The 21,496-nt window shown below is 43.0% G+C and overlaps 3 protein-coding genes across 11 annotated transcripts in view; 1 reads left to right on the forward strand and 2 right to left on the reverse strand.

Annotated features, from left to right (window-relative positions):
* The window catches only part of LOC120456341 (serine-rich adhesin for platelets), a 39,203-nt gene extending 31,146 nt beyond the window's left edge, over positions 1-8,057 (reverse strand). For 3 of the 7 annotated variants that reach the window (XM_039643120.2, XM_039643118.2, XM_039643119.2), the window contains exons 1-2: positions 7,897-8,050; positions 6,679-6,913 (exon numbers count right to left, since the gene is read on the reverse strand). The gene's annotated coding sequence lies outside the window, so the exon portion shown is untranslated. Of the gene's footprint in view, positions 1-6,678; positions 6,914-7,896 lie in introns of all 7 variants that reach the window. The other 4 variants (XM_039643116.1, XM_039643115.1, XM_044006611.1 and 1 more) reach the window with 4 other exon arrangements.
* Positions 8,058-8,760: 703 nt separating this feature from the next.
* LOC120455167 (kelch-like protein 1) lies at positions 8,761-12,278 on the forward strand. 2 transcript variants are annotated; one of them, XM_039641094.2, is made up of 4 exons: positions 8,761-9,315; positions 10,161-11,010; positions 11,089-11,451; positions 11,559-12,278. In XM_039641094.2, exons 1-4 carry the CDS (start codon positions 9,148-9,150, stop codon positions 12,017-12,019), a joined length of 1,842 nt encoding a protein of 613 aa, XP_039497028.1. In that variant the 5' UTR covers positions 8,761-9,147; the 3' UTR covers positions 12,020-12,278. The 2 variants fall into 2 exon arrangements, with proteins under 2 accessions (XP_039497028.1, XP_039497029.1); XM_039641095.2 differs by lacking the exon at positions 8,761-9,315 and adding an exon at positions 10,053-10,069 and having other exon boundaries at positions 10,138-11,010.
* Positions 12,279-13,152: 874 nt separating this feature from the next.
* LOC120455166 (mitogen-activated protein kinase kinase kinase 7) lies at positions 13,153-21,496 on the reverse strand. 2 transcript variants are annotated; one of them, XM_039641092.1, is made up of 8 exons: positions 21,358-21,496; positions 20,525-20,824; positions 19,951-20,266; positions 19,708-19,889; positions 19,136-19,549; positions 18,638-18,686; positions 13,947-14,392; positions 13,153-13,872 (listed from the first exon to the last, which is right to left on the reverse strand). In XM_039641092.1, the coding sequence occupies exons 1-8, from the start codon at positions 21,424-21,426 to the stop codon at positions 13,624-13,626; spliced, it is 2,025 nt and encodes a 674-aa protein (XP_039497026.1). In that variant the 5' UTR covers positions 21,427-21,496; the 3' UTR covers positions 13,153-13,623. The 2 variants fall into 2 exon arrangements, with proteins under 2 accessions (XP_039497026.1, XP_039497027.1); XM_039641093.2 differs by lacking the exons at positions 18,638-18,686; positions 19,136-19,549; positions 19,708-19,889; ... (1 more) ...; positions 20,525-20,824; positions 21,358-21,496 and adding an exon at positions 15,059-15,658.

Below are 21,496 nucleotides of genomic sequence, written 5' to 3' on the forward strand. Positions count from 1 at the left end.
CTCAATTCTGCTTGCATAAAAAAAGGATGAAATAAAAGCTATAATCCGTATTTGTATGCATACACACGGATAGAAAAAATATTTACATTGCTTGTAACGTTGGGAATGTAAAACTGTTTCCAGTGTATACATAAAGATACACAAAGACGGCGAAGAAGAAGCAGGAGCTGCAACTTCAAGGCTCCTTGACTTGTCATTGTTGTTGTTGTTATTATTGTTATCTGTCGCATCCTCCGCAAAAGTCGTTACATTGCGAAATAGAGAAGTCTGAGGGATTCGGGGGGAATGGAAGAACGTGCGTGAGGGAATGAGAGAGGAAGAAGGGAGGAGAGCAGAAAAGCCTGCAGAAGAAACGGAAATTGCACACATAAAGAGATGTTCCCTTTCTATCGCATCCTTCGCTATCTCTCTCTCCCACCAAGCCAAGTTCAAGTATACACTCGAAAAAGAATCCATGTCCTAAGAAACTTCCTTTGGAGGTACTCAAACTGTTTGGCCTGAAAGTCAATACTAGTAACTAAACGCGAATTCTTCAGCATCGAAAGAGCAGCATATCTTTTGACTATCATATGTGATAAAAAGCGTAAGTTCAATCGCTTGCAAAGAATGCAAGAATAATTCGATTCTACAATATGCTTTAGCACCTTATGTATTTAGAACTCCACTGCCAATTGATAAGATTCAACTTTGATTAGATTGCAACAAAGAGTGCTATGTGCCTAACCCAATTATTTTGCACTGTGCAGCGAGGGATTTTCCCTACTTCACTGCGATAGATGCGAATGCAATTGGCAAAAGCTTTTATCTATTGATTCATTTAAACGTAATTTCCTGTGCGCTCCAAGGGGCATCTGAGCAGAGGGACGAGGAAGGAAATCAAGTTATCTGCAAGATGCAATCCTCGCAGAGTGAATGCAATCTACTTTGCTGAAATCGAATTGAGATTATTGAATGAGGTGGGAAAGCGGAATGGGCCAAATGACTCAATCGAAATTTCAGAGCATTAACTTTCGATCTAAAACAGCGTTCTCCTGCGAAAATTACGCCGCTGTTCATGAAGCTCCAGGTTTAGGAAGTACATACTATATGTTGCAACTTGTTACTATGTATTTAGTTGTACTCTGCAAAACTCATTCATAATTCCTTTTGCTTTTGCACTTTCATTCACTCGCTAGAATTGCGCGGTTCGCTTCCTTGGGCGTGGAGCTTTTCCCCTTTTCCGACCCCCTACCCTACTTTAAGTCGCACAAGTAGCAGCCCCTTTTCACCGAATTTTCCCAGCCCGCTGCTCTTGACAATGTCGATCGATATTTGACTGCCCTGCAGCTGTGCTTTCCGCCTTTTGTTGCTGCTGCTGTCGCTCGTTGTCACCGGTGAGCATTAACAGTTAACAGAGCCGGCTACTGTCGCCGTTAAGCATACACTGAGCGAAAATGTGCGGGACCAAGCTCCTCAGCTGGCGAGCAAAGTGTTCTTCAGTACTTTTGGCCTTGAAAGCATCTCATTAAACAGCACTGATACAAATTTAATAGGTAGTGCTACCATGCTACTCTTCATGTGTTATACAAATAAGTGAGGCTTAAAATCACTCGAAAGTGTCTAAAAGCATGCTATTCATAAAATAAAAATTGTACACTCAACAAAACATATACACATACTTTTCATGTACTTGTTTACCAAAGGATTAGGTTGCACTTGCAAATAATTCAATTATGATTTGATCTAAAAACATATAACAAAGTCTCTCAAAGTTTCAGCTTAAAGTAATTAAGAAATTTAGAAATGTAGAACATATGTATGTTTTCAACGGTTTCTTACACTGCACACCTGGGCTGTTTTGTGACTTTGCTCGTTGTGTTCAAGTGCTGTCTTCCAACGCATTGGCGTTCTGTTGTTCTCTGCTATCGCCCAATGCTACTTCACACTCCGTTCCCCTCCCCTCCTCTCCTCACCTCACCTGCTTCGCCACCCGTTTCCACGATACTCTGTTTGTTCAGTTTGTCCGAGTGTTGTACTTTTTTGTTTTTTGTGTACCCTAGAGTCGTTTGATTCTGTGTACTTTAAGATCGGGTTGGTTGCCACTTCCTCTAAAATTCGCCTTTAACGTTTCTAGTTTCCAGAAACATACGAATTATTTATAAAACCCAACTATGTAGTTTATAGAACTACCAATGTAAATATGCAAGTGGAAATCATTTTTTATATCGACCACATGCATCTGCCTAAAAAACACACTTTTAAAGAGTAAAAGGTAGTGTATCCGAGGATACACTTAGCCCAGGCACGGCTGTTGTTTTTCCCTGTGCTGCCGACTTGCTTTATGATAAGAGGAAACGGCTGGCAGGCAGAAAGATAGCACATAGCCGCCCACTCTGTGCCCGTCGCACGTGTCGAAAGCACCCACCACCCACTCCACAGAAGCCAGGCAACCACCCATCCACCCATTCAGTCAACCACCCAACGACCCGGCAACCCGAACCAACTAAAACAGAGGCCAGAGATAAAATGACAGCAGCAGCAGCAGGGCCACAATCATCAGGATAATCACAACGCTCGAGTTGATAATGGCGACGTTGATGAGTCTGAAGCTGAGTTGAATCTGGATTCCGGGTACACGTTAATAAATAACCAGATGCAGCTACTACTTATAAGCGTACTTTCTTCTGGATGAATGATCAAAATATGTGTTTTCTTTAAAGAATTCATTTGCCAGTTCATTTTAGAATTTCTAATTATCGTTCCCGTATTCATTCGTATATTTATGTAACACGTCATGTTATGGTTGCCAAATAATTTTACAATTTATTTATTATTACACATTTATTACACATTTGGCCAGTTTATCTATTTAAAAACACACTTGAGTTTGAGTTGAGTTTGACTTTCAAGGAAACTTGCTGTTTTTTGTCCAGTGCCGCCGCGGTGGCAGTCTGGTGACGGACTGCTTCCTGCTGCATTTCCTTTTCGACTCTTCCGGCCTTTGGCTTTCGATTGGGGCGTGAAATGTAATCACAAGGTGGACAAAGCCCAATCACCAGGCACCCTTTTACCTGGGGGAGCCACCTGAGAATGGCGAGGACACACGGAAGGTGTCCGATGCACTCGACACTGGTAAGTGGTAAACAAACCAATCCCCAAATCCCAATCAGAGTGGTGCCCCCTTCCCCTTCCATTTCCATTTCCATAGCCATTCATTCGAATGGGAATGCGAATTCTCGTTTCCCCTGCAATTTGCTTGCTTAATTCATTTTTCAAGTACCGCCCGTCTGTTTTTGCAATTGGCTTTAGTTTACTTTCGGCCAGGCGGCGATGATAAGGCAAAGAAAAGACAATTGCGCCAATGACAACGATTTCAGTGTGTTTGCACTTCCCATTAGTCCTTCAATATTAATATCAATATTTATATTAATAAAAATACTATTTCGGAGCGATGCACAAGCTCTATCTGAAAACTTATTCCAACTCTGCAGAGGAAACACTCTTGTACAGACAACATGATATATACTTTGAATTTGATAAAGCCTCAAAAGTATAGTGTTCCATATGTTTTGGTTAGTTATAAATAAGTAATATCACCAATCTATGTGCTTTAATATGACTTGCTAATACCAATGTTTTGGTCAGCTAATATCTTGATTAAAGCTGTGGCCCCCAACAAATTGTGTTATAGAATGCCAAGTGGCTCGGCAACCGATAAAATACTATATGTTAAATATTTTGTATAACACTCAGCGAGTTGTTCTTGCTGGTTTCCATTTCCGGTTTTGGTGGAAAAAGGGGGTGGCACTGGGCGGTAACTCGTTTACTCTAACAAATTCGATTGCTTTCCGTCGCACTTGTTATTTCTCTGCCGGCGTTCCATTTCCACGTTCAGCAGTTTTGTCATTTCATTAGAAACCTATGTACATACTTGCTCTTCTGTTATCGCGAATCGAGAAGAACAAGAGCTCGACGCGCGAAGACAGTGAATAATAATAAGCGACGACCTTGGCATTCTTTTTTTCAAGTAACAACAAATCTGGAGTACTGGAGTAGGGCAAAACGAAAAACAAAATATGTGCAGTGATAGCGTAGCATTTGCTTAATCGGTCAGGCGAATGAAAACACTGATTTTAGGTATTGGGTGTGGGTGTGAGACTTTCGCAATGATCGCCAGTGAAATAGGGAGTGCCCCCCGAGTAACTTATAAAGCTCAGTGCTTATAAAGCAACTTAAATATAAATAATATTGAAATAGAGAATATTATTCTGATCTCATCTGTGCGACATTAGTTATGTCATCTCGGCATTTTCGCCGCCGCTTTCTCGTCATGCGACAACAAGCACGGCAACAATAACAAGTTGTTAATTCTAGTATTTAAATTGTATAACGTTGTAATTTTCACGCGACTTGCAACAAAGCCAAACAAAGCAACAAAAAGAACAATGACTAGCCGTTGACAAATGTTTGAGCTTAATTAACCGACGACCAGCAACAACAAGTGACTAATAGATTGCAAAAATAAAAAGGGGTAAGTAAACAAGTACATATGTAAAAACGAAGTGCATGGCTCATGGGGTGTTGCAGCGCTCAAATTGCACTGCATAAAACTGAAGAAGACAAAAGATAATAATTGATTGGTTTATGCAGATGTTATTTTGCAGATCTGCGAATACCCACGTTACTCCTCAAGCCCTACAATCTGCTTTTTCGGAGGCCCACTGTACTGGTAGAGTGAAGCCCAATCTGCGGTCACCACCCCTCGACAGCTCACTTCCCTTGAACTCTAATCCCCTCGCGTTGGCCTCCGAGATCCTATCTGCCCCCGACTTCCATTCTCTTTGAACACACAGCCATACAGCCATACATATGTACATATTGCGCGGCTTTTTTGGGTGCAGTAATTGCAGTGCATTTAATTTCCCATCCCGAACGTGGCCGCCTTGAAACCACGACCAAAACAAAACAAAAACAAAAGCAATAGCAACAGCAAGAGCAACAGCAATGAGCACACCGAAAAGAGTCAACAAAAATATTGTAATAAAAAAGAAGGTTAATCAAGCGGCTTGGCTCAGACCCGAGTTCGTTTCCCCCACTTTGGGGTAAGGCGGCTCGTGCTCCGGCCGCTGCCACTAGGCTTAAAGTTGAGGCAGAAGGTGAAGACAGCGGTTCCCAGGCCCCCAGCCCCGTCCCTACACTGAGAGAAATGGCTGGGCACCCCTATTTCGCATTGCCAATAAAATGAATCTCAAAATACTCCCATTGGCACCAAAGTAAGGTAAACTGCAGGTTATGCAGTTTCAGGGCAGTTTCAAGGGTATCAGAGTTTGATAGCACAGAGTTTCGAGCACAAGATTTCCAAATACCCAATTGATCCAACTTTTCAGACATATTGCGTTCCTTGGGGACCTCGTTTTTTAGCAGATAGGTGAGCTAAATTAATTGAGCAAGGATCGAATAGCATTTGTTTCTTCGCGTGTAACTTCAAGGTTTTATGTAATTTTAGTTTGTTGCTGTTTCTTTCCTCGCCCCTCTGGTTTTCTTGTGTTACTTTTGCTTCTTGCGTGTTGACCAAGACACAAAAAAATTGGAAAACAAAATACAAAATAACATTAACCCATGGAGAGGCAATAACAGTAACAGTAACCAAAGTCCGGCGCATAAAGTTGAGTTTTCTTACAATTCGTGATTCGGTCCGAGTTCGAGCTCGAGCTGAAAATGCCCGTTATTATTGGCCGGCATTTGTGGGAGGGGGAGCAGAAACACGTAATGGATTTAACTATTGTTGCAATAATTGCCAATTGGGCAACGTAATTCTTTGCTCATTATACATAATTATCTATTGACTTTTACCATTTGCAGCAGAGGTGCGTGTGCTCCGATTGTTTATGTGTTTATTTGCCCATTGTCCCCAAGATCGGGGCAATGTCAACGAAGTTAAATGCCAAAATGGTAAGATGGTAGAGGATTTGGGTAAAAAGTTTGGCGAAAGTGCCCGATAATTTTACTGCGAAATGGGAAAATTTAAACCCGATAAGTATTGATTGCAAATTACTGGGGTATAACGAAAATTATCCTGCAACTTTTAAGTGGTCTCTTTTTGGCAATATCTTTGTTACCAATCAAAATTTTGCGGTAATTTGGGAATAATTTCGGTAATACATTAATTTTTGTTATTTCATCAATAGGTTTCAATATTTTAAACGAATATATACCATTTTCAAAACTATATCAGTCATTTAAGAACGTGACGGTGTTCTTAAAGTTCGAAAAAACTGTGAAGGGCTACAATTTCTATAAATCTCAAGTTATTGCAACTAGGTATCAAAGAAACCAAAAGTTCTGCAGATTTAAGGATGAACCACTTTTTCTATTAAGAGCAGGATGCTCTTTGTCTTCTCTCAGGCGCTCTCTCTGCGAATTCTTGCAGAAGAATTCTCCGCAGAGAGGAAAAAAAGAGGCCCATTTAAAGAGAGAAGGAAGCCTGGAACGTAAACAAAAAAAACCTAAAAAGCAGGAAGACAACTTTCGCTGCTGGCGTACAACGGGAAATGGAAGACGTGGAAGTTGGGAACAAGAGCAAGAAAGCAATAAAGAGAGTGCACAAAACGGGGCGATAAGTGCCGATTCTTCAATTGTTATACTGTTTAGATTTACACAACATTTTTATGAAATAAACAAAAAGCATATGGTACTTACCAAAAATCTAGGAAGATTGTTCTCGCTTTTTGACTTTTCTCTTTTACACTTTTTTGTTGCTTGTAGGCTTCATTTGTTAGTATATTTATGCTTTCGTCTTAGTTTTGCAAAATAGAAAAAACACAACCAAAATGGTGAAGAGCTGATAAGGCGATTTATTGTTTGTTTATTTAAGGACATTCCACAATCCTTCCCTATTCTTTCCTCTGGTTCCTTTTCCCTCGCCTTTCTTCTTCTTATCAATGAAACGTGAGTCAGTGGCAGCCAAAAAAAAAAAAGTCCACAATGGCGGTCAAAATAATAGCACTTCAAAGGGCAATTTACATGTACTAATATCTCTTTATTTTGCAATTTATTGCAAGAAAAGTGGTAAAGACTGCACTTTCTTACTTTCGTGACATAAGCTTATCCACTTTTAAGATACTTAAATTGTATATACATTTTTTAAAGGATCAAAAAGGCAATTTCAATTATGTATGTCAGGTCGCGATGCTAATGATACTATTATCATAACCTTAACTGTGTTTTATGTTTTCCTTGTGGACTTTTTGTTTTGCTTTTTTTTTTGGGTTCTACACGTTGCCGACTTCGCAGTCGCCGTCGCTGCTGGCAGTTTCCTCATGTGGCGCGCAGCACACACACACTCACACACACGCACATACCGCACACAAACACAAGCACACAACACACACCTACACGGCTTCTTTTCTTTTTCATTTCTTTTCTTTCCTTTCGTAATTGCTCCGCTTTTTTGCTTCTTCTTTAAGGCTGCAGCGTGCGGGAAAGAGAAAGGGAGAAAAAGAAACAACAGGGCGACAATTTTATTTGTGCCTGTGCAAAAAAAAACAACAAAAACATAGTGAATATCTTAATTTCATGCACGTTGCATTTTGCATTCCAATTTGTTGTTGTTGCCGCTTCTGCTTTTGCTTCTTCTTCGCCATTTGACTGTTGCTTTCTTTCGTTGTTGTTGTCGTTTTTGGCGTCGTCGGCGGCGGTAACCAAATAAACTAATTACTTTAACGAACGGATAACTAAAATGTCTGCCGAATTTGACGTGTGTTTTCTTTTGCCTTGCATCGCTTTTTGTATTTTTTGTTACGTCTTGTACACATTTATCGCTTGCTTTTTACTTTTTTATTGCACTTTTCGCCTTTTTCTTTTCACAAAAAAAAATTCACGCCACACGTTTGTTGTTGTGGTTTCGCCTGCACTTACGCTGCGTTAATTACTTATAATTCACAATACAATTAAGCGAACGCGCGCGCGCCGTCTACACTTTCGGCCAAATTACAACTAATTAATTGTGTGTTTTACTCTACTTCTTGTTTTACTTGCTCCGCTTTCCACTCGATTTCGTCCGATGTGATTTTCGAGTGACCAGACCTGTCGAGTAGAGATGGAATACGGCCGATGCTCATGCATATATCGATGTTTTCACCTTGACCCTTATCGATACCGTGCAGAAAACTATCGACCTTCGCTGCGATATCACCACTACGCACCACTTTGGGCATTTGTCAACACTGGATACAATCGATACTACGAGTAAAAAATCAGAATAATTTTATTTACCCGCTAAACCAGAATTTTATTCCGAAAAATGTGCAATAAAATAAGTAACACGGTTTCTGACAAGAAACCACACGTTATTGTGCTATACTTCAATATTTCTGATGGTATTCTCATTAAAAGCATTTTCTTAAGCGTATTTCTTTTGTTTATTATACACTTCTCTACTAATATTGTCAAAAACGTTATTAAAGTGCCAAAAAACATAAAGTAAATAACTTGGCGACAAATAATTTGTCTTATTTTGTTGCAAATCACTGTAAGTGAAACTGAATTTTAATAATTTAATTTTGTATGCTAGCATTCAAATATTAAGGGGGATAATCTCGATTTCGGGGCTTCCAAATCCAACATGCAGGAAAGCTCTAATAAAAATCTTTTAATTGCACACTTTCCCTTTTCCCAATTATAAATATTTACTTGAAATAGTTTCAAATGATCGCGCGCTCTCAATCGATAGCTAGTTGCGCATCTCTGGCGGTGCTAACCGATTTGGCAGCACAAACGTCAAGAGAAGAAACGTCAAAAACGAAAAGTAAAAAGTCGAAAGAAACAAAAAAGAAGCAAAGGGGCAGCAACAAGCAAAGAAAACGCACACGAAATTTTTGTCTCCGCTCGGGCTTAGTAATAATTTCTATCATTTTCTGCGGATATTCACCGTTGAACGGTGCAGAGTTCGCCAACTAACGGTTTGTGGACAGCTGGCCGCGAGTGTAAACAGAACGTGCTGCCCTCTCGCTCGCACGCGCACTCGCACTCGCACTGGCAGCAGAAGCTCAGTCATCTCAAGAATTTCTTATCAGACGGATTCCCCAACCTTGGGCCCACATACATAGGTGCACAATTAGGTTAATAGCCCGCGCTAATCTATAGTCCGTTGCGTAAGAGCACAGCGAGATGGCAGCGACGCCAGCGCCAGCAGTGCCCCCGGCAGCGACGGCAACGTCGAATCCATCGAATCCATTGTCCCCCGAGGAGGAGACCCTTCTGCGCGGCCTCAACAAGCTGCGCAACGAGGAGAAACTCACGGACGTCACCCTGATCGTAGAGGAGCACCGATTCAAGGTATGACCCAGCAACCAGATCCAAACCAAAAACCCATTTGGAGCAGCGCCAGCAGAGCCAGCGCTCCAGAGATCGTGGCACATCTGTGGGATCAGCTGAGCTGTGATCGGTGGGCGGTTACGTATTGGCCCATGCCACATTAGGTGCAGAGGCACATCTTCGAAGGCAGCTGGAGTGCAACGGGCACATATCATGGTTGGGTTGCACAAGACTGGCTGCAAAAGTGCGCATAGCAAGTATGAATAGATTATCTTTGAGAGCAACTTGGTTATGATTAGGCTAGGTTAGTTATGGCACTACCTTCAATGGCTGCGCCGCATAGGACAAATAGAAATCGCACTAAACCGGATTGTTCGAATCCTAAACTCGACGGTTTGGCAATTTGGCAATTTGGCCATTTGGCGAGTTCGTGTTAATTATAAATCAAAAACCACGAAAGCATAAGGTGACTAGTTATAGGGTTAGAGTGGTCGATAATCGTGGCCACCAAAAAAAAGCTCATCTTTACTTTCTCTTACTAATAATACAAAACGAAAACAAATTGGCGACACAAATTGATGTGTTTCTGCCGCTGACGCATTTTCTTCGCGCTTCCTATACTTGAATATATTTAGGGATTCCCGGAATCGGATTCATATTTATTCATATGTACATATACATAGAGATAGAAAATTCATAGGAATGTTTCATATACAGATTTTCTGATATCTGATTTTAAAAGTTTTGGAAAACAGTACTATATACTAGCGTTTGGGTAACTTACGAAAACTTAGGATTATATTAGCATTTACATACATATTTGTTCCAATGTTGCCCAAATAGTTAATCAAATTATGCACTTCCAGGCTCACCGCGTCGTCCTGGCGGCCAGCAGCGACTACTTCTGCGCCATGTTCGCCGACTGTGCCATGATCGAGTCGCGCAAGGATGAGATCAATCTCTACGGGATCACAGCGAGGGCCATGGGCTCGATCATTGACTACATATACACATCGATGCTGGAGCTGAACTACGATAATATCGAGGAGATCCTGGCGGCAGCCACACACGTCCAGGTGCGCGAGGTGATTGAGCGATGCACGATCTTTCTGGGCGCAAAGATCGAGATGGAAAACTGCCTGGCCATCGCGGGAATGGCCGATATCTATGGGATCATGGACTTATCCGAGCGGGCCCACCGCTATATGTGCGCTCACTTCGAGGAGTTCGCGACCACGTCGGATTTCAAGGAAATGAAGGTGGACCAGCTGCGCTTCATCCTCTCCAGCAACTATCCCATCGACGTGGCCGAGCACGATCTGGTGCGGCTGGTGTGCAGCTTTGCAATCGAACAGCAGCTGGAGGAGAACGCTTTGGGGGATCTGCTGAGGTTGATCAAGTGGCCGCACATTAGCTATAAGTCCCTGGACGAACTGAGGCACATGAACTGCTCGCTGGACGAGGGAAAGCAGCTGCAACTGCCCACCACCTATTACAATCGAATCAAACAGGAGTACATGGGGCGCCTGCTCAACGGAGTGGTGCCTCTAAAGGATCAATCACTGCCACAGGGACCAACTAACATGCGGGGCATGGAGCTGTGCCTGCTGAAGATCGGCGGCTTCGAGTGGAAGGGACTGACCAACGTGATAATGTGCTTCTCGCCAACGAAAATGAATTGGTACGAGTTGACTGCCATTCCGCACATCGATCAGTGTAAGTGAGATTCGAATTGAGTTTGATTGATTACTTTTGATCAGTTAAGCTTCATCGGTCGTACCATTTCATTTCCAGGCAACTTTGGCACTGCCGTTCTGAACAACAAACTGTTCATCGTGGGTGGAGCCTACGATGTCTGCCTAAAGGAGTACATCCATCCCTTTGGCTTCTGCTACTGTCCGCTCAGGAATACCTGGATGACCATAGCACCCATTCAGCTGGATCGCTGCCGTTTCTCATTGAACGCTGTGGGCAATCAGCATCTCTATGCGGTGGGCGGCATTCTGGACGATGATAACTCCGAAGAAGCCCTGCGCATGATCTCCAACGTGGAGCGCTACGATATCGCCCAGAATGTATGGACCTATATGCCCAGTCTGCAGGAGAATCGCAGTCAGCATGCCGGCGTCGTCGTGGGCGATAAGCTGTACATCTCTGGTGGGTTTTCATTGCCGAAAGCTACTCGTAAACGATGCATAGCTTACAATAAGCGGAAGGCGTTTGAATTGAAGTTTATATTTTATGGAGCTTTTCTCATTCAACAGGTGGCGTCCACTTGGCCAACATATTGGCGAGCTTGTGGGTGTTCGACACAAAGACAGAAGTCTGGCAAGAGCTGGCCTCGATGCCTACACCGTGCTGTGACCACGTTTTGGTGGCGGTGGATAACCGAATCTATGCCTGTGGCGGATGGCACGAGAGTTTGACGGAGTCGCGGGTTCTGGTGGAGCACATCTATGCCTACGATATTGAGAGCAACACGTGGAGCGTGGAGACGCAGATACCAGCACCAAAGTTCTACTCCGGCGTGACTGCGATGGGCAGAACCATATTCTTTGTGGGCGGACTGGACTCTACAGAATCGATTGATCGCGCCAGCGCGGAGACAATGGCCTATGACTTGGATAGCAAGGAATGGTGGCGCGAAAAGGACTCGTGGGACTCGCCCAACGATGTGTGGGAATCAACGTGCGTGGCCATCTATGTGCCCATGTGCGATTTCTAACTGATGTCCTTCCAAGCCAATCCAGTTCCACCATCCTCCCCATCGAATTTAGCGATTCTCATTATATTTTTATAAATGTATACATAGTATGTGTAGCTAGCGTAGACCTATGTACATGCGAGATTTTGTGATGACTGCAGTGACAAAAATGTGCCAAGCACGGCAACGAAACATGTTTAGACCGTATATGCCTTAATTTCGCTCTCGAACGAATATACATATAATGCTAAATTATTAAATTACACTTAATTCACTTGTATAGACCGCGTATGCCTTCATTTCTCAGTTGATTGATAAGTTAGAGCTCGAAAAATAGGGTTTTACTTGTGTGGCTGCGATTATTTCTGCCCTGATTATTTTCTCATAGGCAAACCTAAAAGATAACGAAGATATTGGCATTGATGTATTTTAAAATGCAGTTAGTTTGTTGTAGAATGAGCTATGTGGTTCTGCATGTCTTGTAAATATATAAAATTAGAAAGTTTGTAAACTAGAACAAGGATTAAATCGGTATCAACTGTAACAATGTTCGCGAGAGAAATTTGTCTAGTTGTAGTTTGCGCTTTTGCACAATTGTTTACCATTTGCTCATCAAATTGGTGTATTGCACTGAATTGTTAATTTTTTATGTTTAAAAAACCCGATCAATTAATTTTATAAATTTGGAGTTTTACGCAGAAAACCCTTTTAACGAGCTCTGATAATAGTGAGTGTAAAATAACTAGACCATGTACTTAATTTGTATAAACTAGAATAAGTTCGTTCCTAAGTCGAGCCGAAATCACTCATTCATTAATTTATTTTTTTTATCATCAAAGTGATCAACACTTGGGTTTTCAAGTTTAGAATTATCCTCATTCGAGTAAACAGTAGTATTTCCGTGCAATTCTAAAACAAGGACACTGCCTAAGTTATTGAACTAAAACGTTTTTCGTTGAATCTACGATAATAGGAAGGACCTACTAGGGTTAGAGTTTGTATAAAGAATTTATTACTCAGTATTTAAGGTCGTCGGCAATAAATAAAAACACAAAATCCATCTGATCTCAGCACGTTTTTCTTTTGTCCTACATGTACTGGACTTTTGTGGTGTTTACAAACAAGTTTTCCATGCAATAAAAAAGTGGCGCCTGTTTGTTTTGTCGTTGCTTTCGATGGTTTTTATATTTTTTTGGTCTACTCCTTGTCAGATACATGTGTTAATGCTAAGTATGTGTGTAATTAAGCTTTACCATAATATTAAAACCTAAATGAAGTTGGCGAGACTGCTAATGGATCAAAACAGTTGTTTGCTAAATTAAAAGAAACACGGACTAAATACGCTTAAACTTAAATAAAAAACGCTTACAACGAACAAGCACGTCCGCAAATAAACAAAGTGCTATGGCTAATGGTACAGATACAGATTACGAATATTGGATTACAGATTATGGATTACAGATTACGGATTACAGATTACAGATTACAGATTACAGATTACAGATTACAGATTACAGATTACAGATTACAGATTACAGATTACAGATTACAGATAACAGATTACGGATTAAAGGTTACAGTACTAGCCTAAAAAACATAGAGAGTCGATCCGACGGCGCAGGAGACTACGCGTTGTGGTGCGGTGGGATGACCACCCAGCCTTCTTCCACGGACTCAGAGCCTCCGCCCACCGATCCGGACTGCAGTCCACTGCCCTCCTCCTGCTGCGCATGCGAGTGCGGATGGGGATGGGGATGCGAGTGTGAATGCTGATGAGGATGCGGATGCGGATGAGGGTGCGGATGATGGCCGGCCGCAAGTCGGCGGGAAGCGTACTGCTGCTGCAGATTGTTGTAAAGACTCTGTAGACCCTCCTGGATGAAAAGAAAACGAAGTTAGGAGTAAGAAGGTAAAAGACAAGCCTAAAGGACATTTTAGCTTAGCGCACCTTATCCTTCATCTTGCGCAGCAGCTCCTGCTTCTGTTCGCGCTCGGTGCGATCCATTTGCACAATGAGCTTGTCCTTGAAGTCCTGCGCGTAGTAGAGGTTCGTGTCGACGCTCAGGTACTCCTTGGCCATGTGCCGGTGCTCTCGGTAGATGAGCTGCGACTCGGCATCGTTGGGAATCGGTGGCTCTGGCTGAAGCTCCGGATCGAGAATCTCGGCCAGCGATTGTTCGGTGCCGTCGTTCTCATCCTCGTCGGGATCCACATCCACATCCACGTCCAGCGAGTTGACAATCTCCTGCTCGTGCTCCTGCTCCTGCAGCTCCTCATTCGCATGACTCAGCAGTCCGTTCGAGTGGGCGTGGTTGTTGTTGTTGGCCAGGTCCGTGGTCATCATCACCGGCTTGGTGTCCGTCACCGTGAGTCGTTCGCGGCCATCGCTCTTTGCTGCAATGACAATGTTTTCAGTTTAAAGCCCCAGCTCTTTCAAGTCTCCAATTATTAGTATTCAATTAATAAGAACTAGTGCCAATTCAGATTCAGATTGAATGGAATTAAAATAGTTTTAGCATAAACACCAGAATTTGATTTTATAAGGTATTAATACTACTCTTTTAGCCGCGGCAAAAATGCGACTTCCTCAGTATTAAATTCGAAAAGAGTCTTATTAAAAAGTAAGACAGTTGCAAATCAGTAAATACTTAGTTTAGTTCTGATTATTTTTTAGATACCCGATGTTTTTCTTTAAGGTTCAGGCTTTAAGAATATGAAAAATAAATTGTTTTGTACGAAATAAATGGCAATTCAAGAGAATCCTATTACTGCAAACCAAATCTTAAGGTTTACTCAAACTAATAAAAGCAAATTGAAATAATTTATTTGTGAAATAGTTATAAAAATGTGCATAAATCCATTAACTTTCAAAACCATCAAGGTTTTGTTTAGTTCCTTAGCTTTTATTTATTTCAATCAGTGCAGGTTTTGAATAAATATTAATTGCTCCAATTACTACAAAAAGCTGAGAAACTGAAAGGGAATGAATGTGAATGAAGTGACTTCCGCCAGTTTGCAGAGCCCAAAAAATGGGTGTTTTTTTTTGGGACCACCACCTACTATATATGATCCAGCAACTGTGCAGATCGCTGGTCTGTTTGGTGTTGATCAGGGCGCGTGTGTCGCACATCTTGGGATTCCAGGATCTTTGTATGGCAATTGGCACTCTGGCTATATGGAACTCGCATCGGAGGATGCCTCACACTCAACACTTGTGTTTGAAAAAGTGGATGAAAATCCTTCACATTGTTTGTGCCCGCACTTCTGCCACTGGCACTTTTCTTTTTTCCGCCTCTGTTTTTCTTGCGATGACGTGTTTTCCGCACATACAACACAACACAATTCAATTCAACTCAGTTCAGTTCACTTTTGCTTGCTGATCTTCCGCCGAACAACACTTGTGCCTTTTTGTTTTTCCTACTTTGTGTTGTTTTCGATTCGGGGGAAAACAAACCGCAAACAAATCGCACAAATGTTGTGGAAATTTCACTCGCAAACGGGCGGCTTGCAAGCTTTTTTAGGGAGCATTTCCTTGCTGGCCGGGAGATTCGTTTCGGCCAAGTTTTGCGGCAAAGTGCCCTGCAGACGATCCCGATCACTCCGGAACATTTCGCGATATCGCGTAGCACTCAATATCGCACGGCTCTCGGACGCAGACTGATGCCAAAGCCGAGACGACTACGACCACGACCACGACCACGACCACGTCCACATCCACATCCACATCCACATCCACGTCCGCCGTAAGGCAAACAAACGCGCCAATTCTCGCGCCGGGGATTGCCTTCTGAATGCTCTGCAGACGTGGCAAGATCGCTCGGATCTGCTCGGCATCGCCGGGGGATTCGGTGTGTGGGGGAGGAGGTTATATACTATATACGGAGGCCCCGATGGCGATGACGCGGCCAGAACGCAAATCCGTGGCATCATTCCCACTCGGCGGGGCGGAAAACGCCCCAAGACGTGTGCGGGTTAAGTGGTTTCTTAGCCTGGGACACGCAGTAACACACATGAGTTAAGCACTGGCAATCGCTGCTGCGGTGGGTGAGTCATTCGGCGGCGAATCGTTTTGAAAAACGTTTTCGAACGCCGCACTCAGTGACTCAGCACTTAGAGATTACAGTACAGTCGAAGTATTACAATGTAATTTTCGAAAATTACACAATTCCAAAATGGCGTGTATTTGATCAGATAGTAAAAACTAGTTAGTAAAACTAGATAGTAAAAACTAGTTTTTACCATCAACAGTATAGATCGCAGGGCACCCTGTAGTGGGTAAAGAATAACCCAAGATAACCCTTTCGAGCGAGATGCCCCGATAAATAGACAACCAACCACATCCCACCCACCAAATTCCATGACGAACCAAAAGTCAATGAAGATTCATTCAAATTCGATGCGGCGAACATTGATCGAAATCGGTGATTAATGCAGTTGGCATCTGCAGTTGGGAAATCTCAGGGGAGCGGGTGCGCGAGCGGTTAGCGGTATAGTTTCCCTGCACTGAGCAAAAATTCTAGTTCCCAACGAACTAGAGTTTAAATCAAAATAATTGCTGGACTTGTCATAAATGATTTATTGCAACTCCAATGATTGTTTAGATTCTTACTTCTTCTCATGCTGAAAATGGAATTTAATGCTGGATTTTAAGCCGCATTTGAGTGAGTTTTTCTTGCTGTGTATTAGAATCTGACGCAGCCGGCGAACTCCGAGAACATTGAGAGCCAAAAAGTATCTCGACTCGCCGTTGATGCATTTACTAGTTACACATATTATACCATATACCATGTGCCAGATACAAATCCCATCTAGTATATGCTTATATATATGTATTATATATGGCATATGGGATATGGCATATGGCATCTATGTGGCTATGTAAGTCGGAGATCTCGTCAGTCTGTGTCAACCGAGAAGCAAGTGAGATTTGCCCACTCGATTCGACGGCTCCCACCGATTATACAAATCGGTAACATCGCCCCGCACATATATCCGCTATATATCTATATATCTATATATCTATATATAAGTTCTACAATCTGGCGTGAGTGTGTGAGTGTGCGCCATATAGACGAAATCGAAATAAAAGTGAGATTATTGCCGGGTGAGTCATGTTTCGCGTTTCGCTGGGGCTGATGCTCAAAAGTCCGTGGCGATCGCATCGTCATGTGTGCGTTCCTATATTTCTACGGCAGATTTCTATCTGCCCCGATCTTCCCGCCCCCTCTATCCCCCCCCAACCCCCCACCATTCAGGGGGGTGTTGTTGTTTATGCTCGCCGGGCAGCAGCGACGGAGCATGCCTTCGGCTATAAATCTGTCCCAAAATTGCCAGGCTAACAAATTACAAATTATTTAATTGTGCAGCGAAATTTTGTGCAACTATTTGGGGCCTCTACCGTGGAATCGCCGCGGGGTATATTAGTTCTGTGTACTGTATGTATGTACTTGTTGTGTACTTCCAAATGCATTCGAATGAGCTTGCTTGATGGAAACTAATGTGCACATGGTAAAATGACTAGCTAATGGCATTTTATGAAAATAAAATAGTTGTTTTAAACACGTTGTTTTAAGTCACTTAACTACATTTTGTCTTACATTCATACCCTGTATTTTCTGCACCCATTTAACTGCCAAAGCTAATCAAAACAACCTCTGCGCTTTAAGAAATTCGCAAACATTTTGAATAAAAGGTGTTTGATTTAAAAATAGGCCAGATTCATGGCTAAGAAATTCCCGATCTATCCCAACTATGTACACCCACCGCATTACGAGATCCCAAACCCCCAAACCTATCCAATCCCATCCCATCCGATCCGTATGAGCGCACTAAATATTTATAATTTATGCAGCCGCACAGCCAGACCATTGACAATTGAATAATGTTCAAAAGATTCCTCTCGAATTCACATTCACATATATGTATGTACTTAGATTATGCACAAACACCGCGGCGGCCAATTAACCAGGCATTGGGCAATGTGCGGGAGAGAGAGGGCGGGAGTGCATTGTTTACACTGGGCGAAAATGCGTCACCTGTGCCTATTTTGCCGGGAGCCAAGATCGAACAGCTGTCGTGCCACAGAGGTGGACACAATGCGTCAAGCTGGGACGCTCTAGTAAGAGTGACCCGAATAGTGGAGTCGACATTGGGATACCCTAGTCCAAGGTGTTAAGTGAATCTATTTGAAGTGTGATTACTTTTCCTAGTAGGACTTATCATTGCTCGATTAATTGGGCATTTATCTATAATTGCCCCTAACGAATCCTTCAAACTTTTGTCATGTTTCTTGCAGGGATCGGATCAGAAATAGTATCTTTGGAATAGAAATAGTATCTACTATCTACTACTGTAAGTACTAAGTTCTATAAGAACAAGAACTCTGCATATGCATTCTACTGGTGAAATCACTTGTGCATGTTTGTGCAACCAAGTCGTTCTCTCTATCAAATGAATGTGCGCATTGTTGTCATTAAATGCTATTATATAAAATCCGAGCCACGCCATTGTGTCTCAGTTCGACGCCAAAGTGCGTGTGATTCATGGCAGACGGAGGAAAATCGGCGGAAAAGCGGAAAACACACGGACAGCAGGTGGGTTCATAGACGTACAATCAGACATTCTCGATGGCACACTCACCGTTCGTGCTGCTGCTGCTGCTTTCGCTGCGACTCAGATCGAAGCCATTCTGGGAAAAGAGATCAAGGGATATTATTACTAAATGCTCAGCGTGTTACACCTATAAGTCAGTGTTGTTCTTGGGAAAAAAGCAGCGAATCTCAAGGCAAAACTACTATTGCTTTACAAATTACGTGGTTTGACCTTCTAATGGTAGTTTTTGTTAAAGTTTACTCAATTAGCAGAAAAGTTGTGTACTTTCTTGTTTTTAAAGATATGTTACTGGTAAGGATATACATATATACGTTTGGCTTGGTTTTTAGGAACTCTGTTCAAATTTAGCTCTAAATCCTTATACTTCGGACTATAAACATATATAATTTGCATTCAAGATCAATACAACTTATTTATGAATAGCAAAACACTCGTAAGAGAAGCGAATGTCCCCAATAACACCATAATAAAAGTACACTTTAGGTTCTTTAAGTTCCCTCAACTTAGAGCCATTTCAGGACGTACCGCCTCCACGTCGAGGGTGAGCTGCTCCATGGGCTTGCAGGCCATCAGGATCATGCCGTTCCGGATCGTCTCGAGGCGCTGAGTGGCCTCCGCCGACGAGGTGAGGTTGAAGCTATCGTTACGGCTCTCGTTGCTATCCTCCTCGGGAATCGCGTCCCAGCGATTGCTGACCATGTGGAATAGCGGATTATTGTCAATTTGGCCCGAGTTCGTCGGCGTGATGTCCGATGATGTTGATGAGGTATTTTCGGTCATTGAGCTAGTCGTTGTTTCTGTTATTGCTATCGCATTCACATTGGCGTTGGCCGCCGTTGTCGGTGTTAACTGTGTGGACGAGGGGCTCAGTTCCCCCTCCTGCGAACTGAGGCTATCCGGTTGAGCGGCCACCGTGCCGTCGCTCTCTTTGGTGACAATCTGCGAGCAGTTCAAGGATCAAGAGTTAGCATTACGTGGAAAAGGGAAAAGCGTCTAGGGAAATGGTTGTAGTTAGTGCGATTCACCGCGATTGAATCCCACTTTTAAAATAGCCGAACAAAATCGAATTTAAATCAAATTTTAAGATGTAACCCCACCTGTTGATTAACAAATGTGTATTCCAGGGCCTTGTCCGCCCCCGTATAGTCCTTGACGATCTCGTGCATGACGCCCACTATGTACTGCATCGACGGGCGATCCTCGGGCACCGTTTTCCAGCAGGCGGTCATCAGGTCCTCGATGCGCTTGGGGCAGGTTGTCAGCAGCGGTGGGCGTTCACCTAGTAGAGGAGAAGAGAGCATGATAAAGTCGATGGCGAACGAGTTAAGTGGAGGACGCACCCTTGTAGATCTTCCACTGGATGGTGTAGGCATTGTCGATGCCCTTAAAGGGTTGCTTCCTGGACAGCACCTCCCACAGCACAATGGCCCAGCTGAAAATGTCACATTTCTCCGTATACTTGGAACCTTCGAAGACCTCGGGCGCCATCCAAGCGGCACTGCCGCGATTGTTGGTCATCATGGTCGACTTGTCCGCCACCGTGCCGAAGTCGCAGATCTTCAGATTGCGCCCCTTGTTGGTCAGGAGCAGGTTCAGCGGCTTCACGTCGCGATGGATCAGCGGTTTCGGCGTCATGGCATGCAAATATGCCAGGCCCTAGAGAGGAAAAGAAATGGAAGTGTAATTAAAGAAGGTAAGCAAAGTACAGTATAACTTTAGACAAATTTCTATTACTTATTTATGCAACATAGCTATTTCAACTCTTTAACTATTTAAATGCAAACAATGTGAGTTACTAGAAACTAATTGAGTCATTATTTCACAAGATACCAACGAATTGGATGGAAAAAGTGGTTGATCGCCTACAGGGTAGGGCTCTACGATAAGAGCGCCTCTTGATGACGGACGACCTACCTCCGCACACTGGCGCGCCCAGCTCATGGCGTGGGCCAGGGAATAGGCCGGTTTCACCTTGCCGTGAAGGAAGTTGTGCAGGGATCCACCTTCGGCGTACTCCATGATCAGGTAGGTGGCCTGCTGGTACGAAGATATTCCGTGCAGAGCGATGATGTTCTGGTGCTTCACGCGCGACAGCTGTTTCACCTCCTTCTCGATGTCCTTCTGCTCGGCGCTGGCGAAGAACTCCTTGACGGCCACCAGCCTGTCGCGCCAGACGGCCTTGCAGACCACTCCGTAGGACCCATGGCCGACTTTCTGGGGGGAAAATGTTGGAGGTATTAGATCTGAATCGAAAGTTGTGCCCTTGTGCAAAACTTCTTAAAACTAATTAACCTTAACCTTTGCTTGGGGCTAACACAATTTGAAATCAATACAAGTAGAATAAACATATTTAAATTTCATTTCTTATCTTACTGATGTCATCATATCACAAATCATTTAGCCTATCATAAATAAATTTACTGAGATATGCACATAGTCTGCAGTTTCATTTAAATATGCTTGAAACGAAATCCTAAACAGAAGGTAAGCATTTATGAATGCAAAGCCCTTTATTCCCTTTCACTTTAGAATCTTCTTTGGGTTTTCACACTTTAAGAAGCGATTTTCAACAGAGTTATAACGAAGCATAATCTTTTTAAACAAAAAATAAGTTTTTATAAATAAATTCCCCTTTTTTTGAATAATAATCATCTGATCACTTCTGCTGCCCAAAATGGAGCTTGATTACTGGGGTATTGGCCAGTAGGAGCTCTGCACTTCGGGTATATTCCGTTTGGGATGCACACCTCTCGTAGTGTTAGCTCACTGAAGTCCACATAGGCTGCTTGCAGTGCGTCCAGCGATGCGGTGGCCATCTCCGTGGAGCCCTAAGGATCCTGATGTTCCCTACTTGGTTTTAAGGCGCAGCTTCCGTTTGTCAGGTTT

The sequence above is a fragment of the Drosophila santomea genome, chromosome X (assembly GCF_016746245.2).
Source record: "Drosophila santomea strain STO CAGO 1482 chromosome X, Prin_Dsan_1.1, whole genome shotgun sequence".
NCBI lineage: Eukaryota > Metazoa > Arthropoda > Insecta > Diptera > Drosophilidae > Drosophila > Drosophila santomea.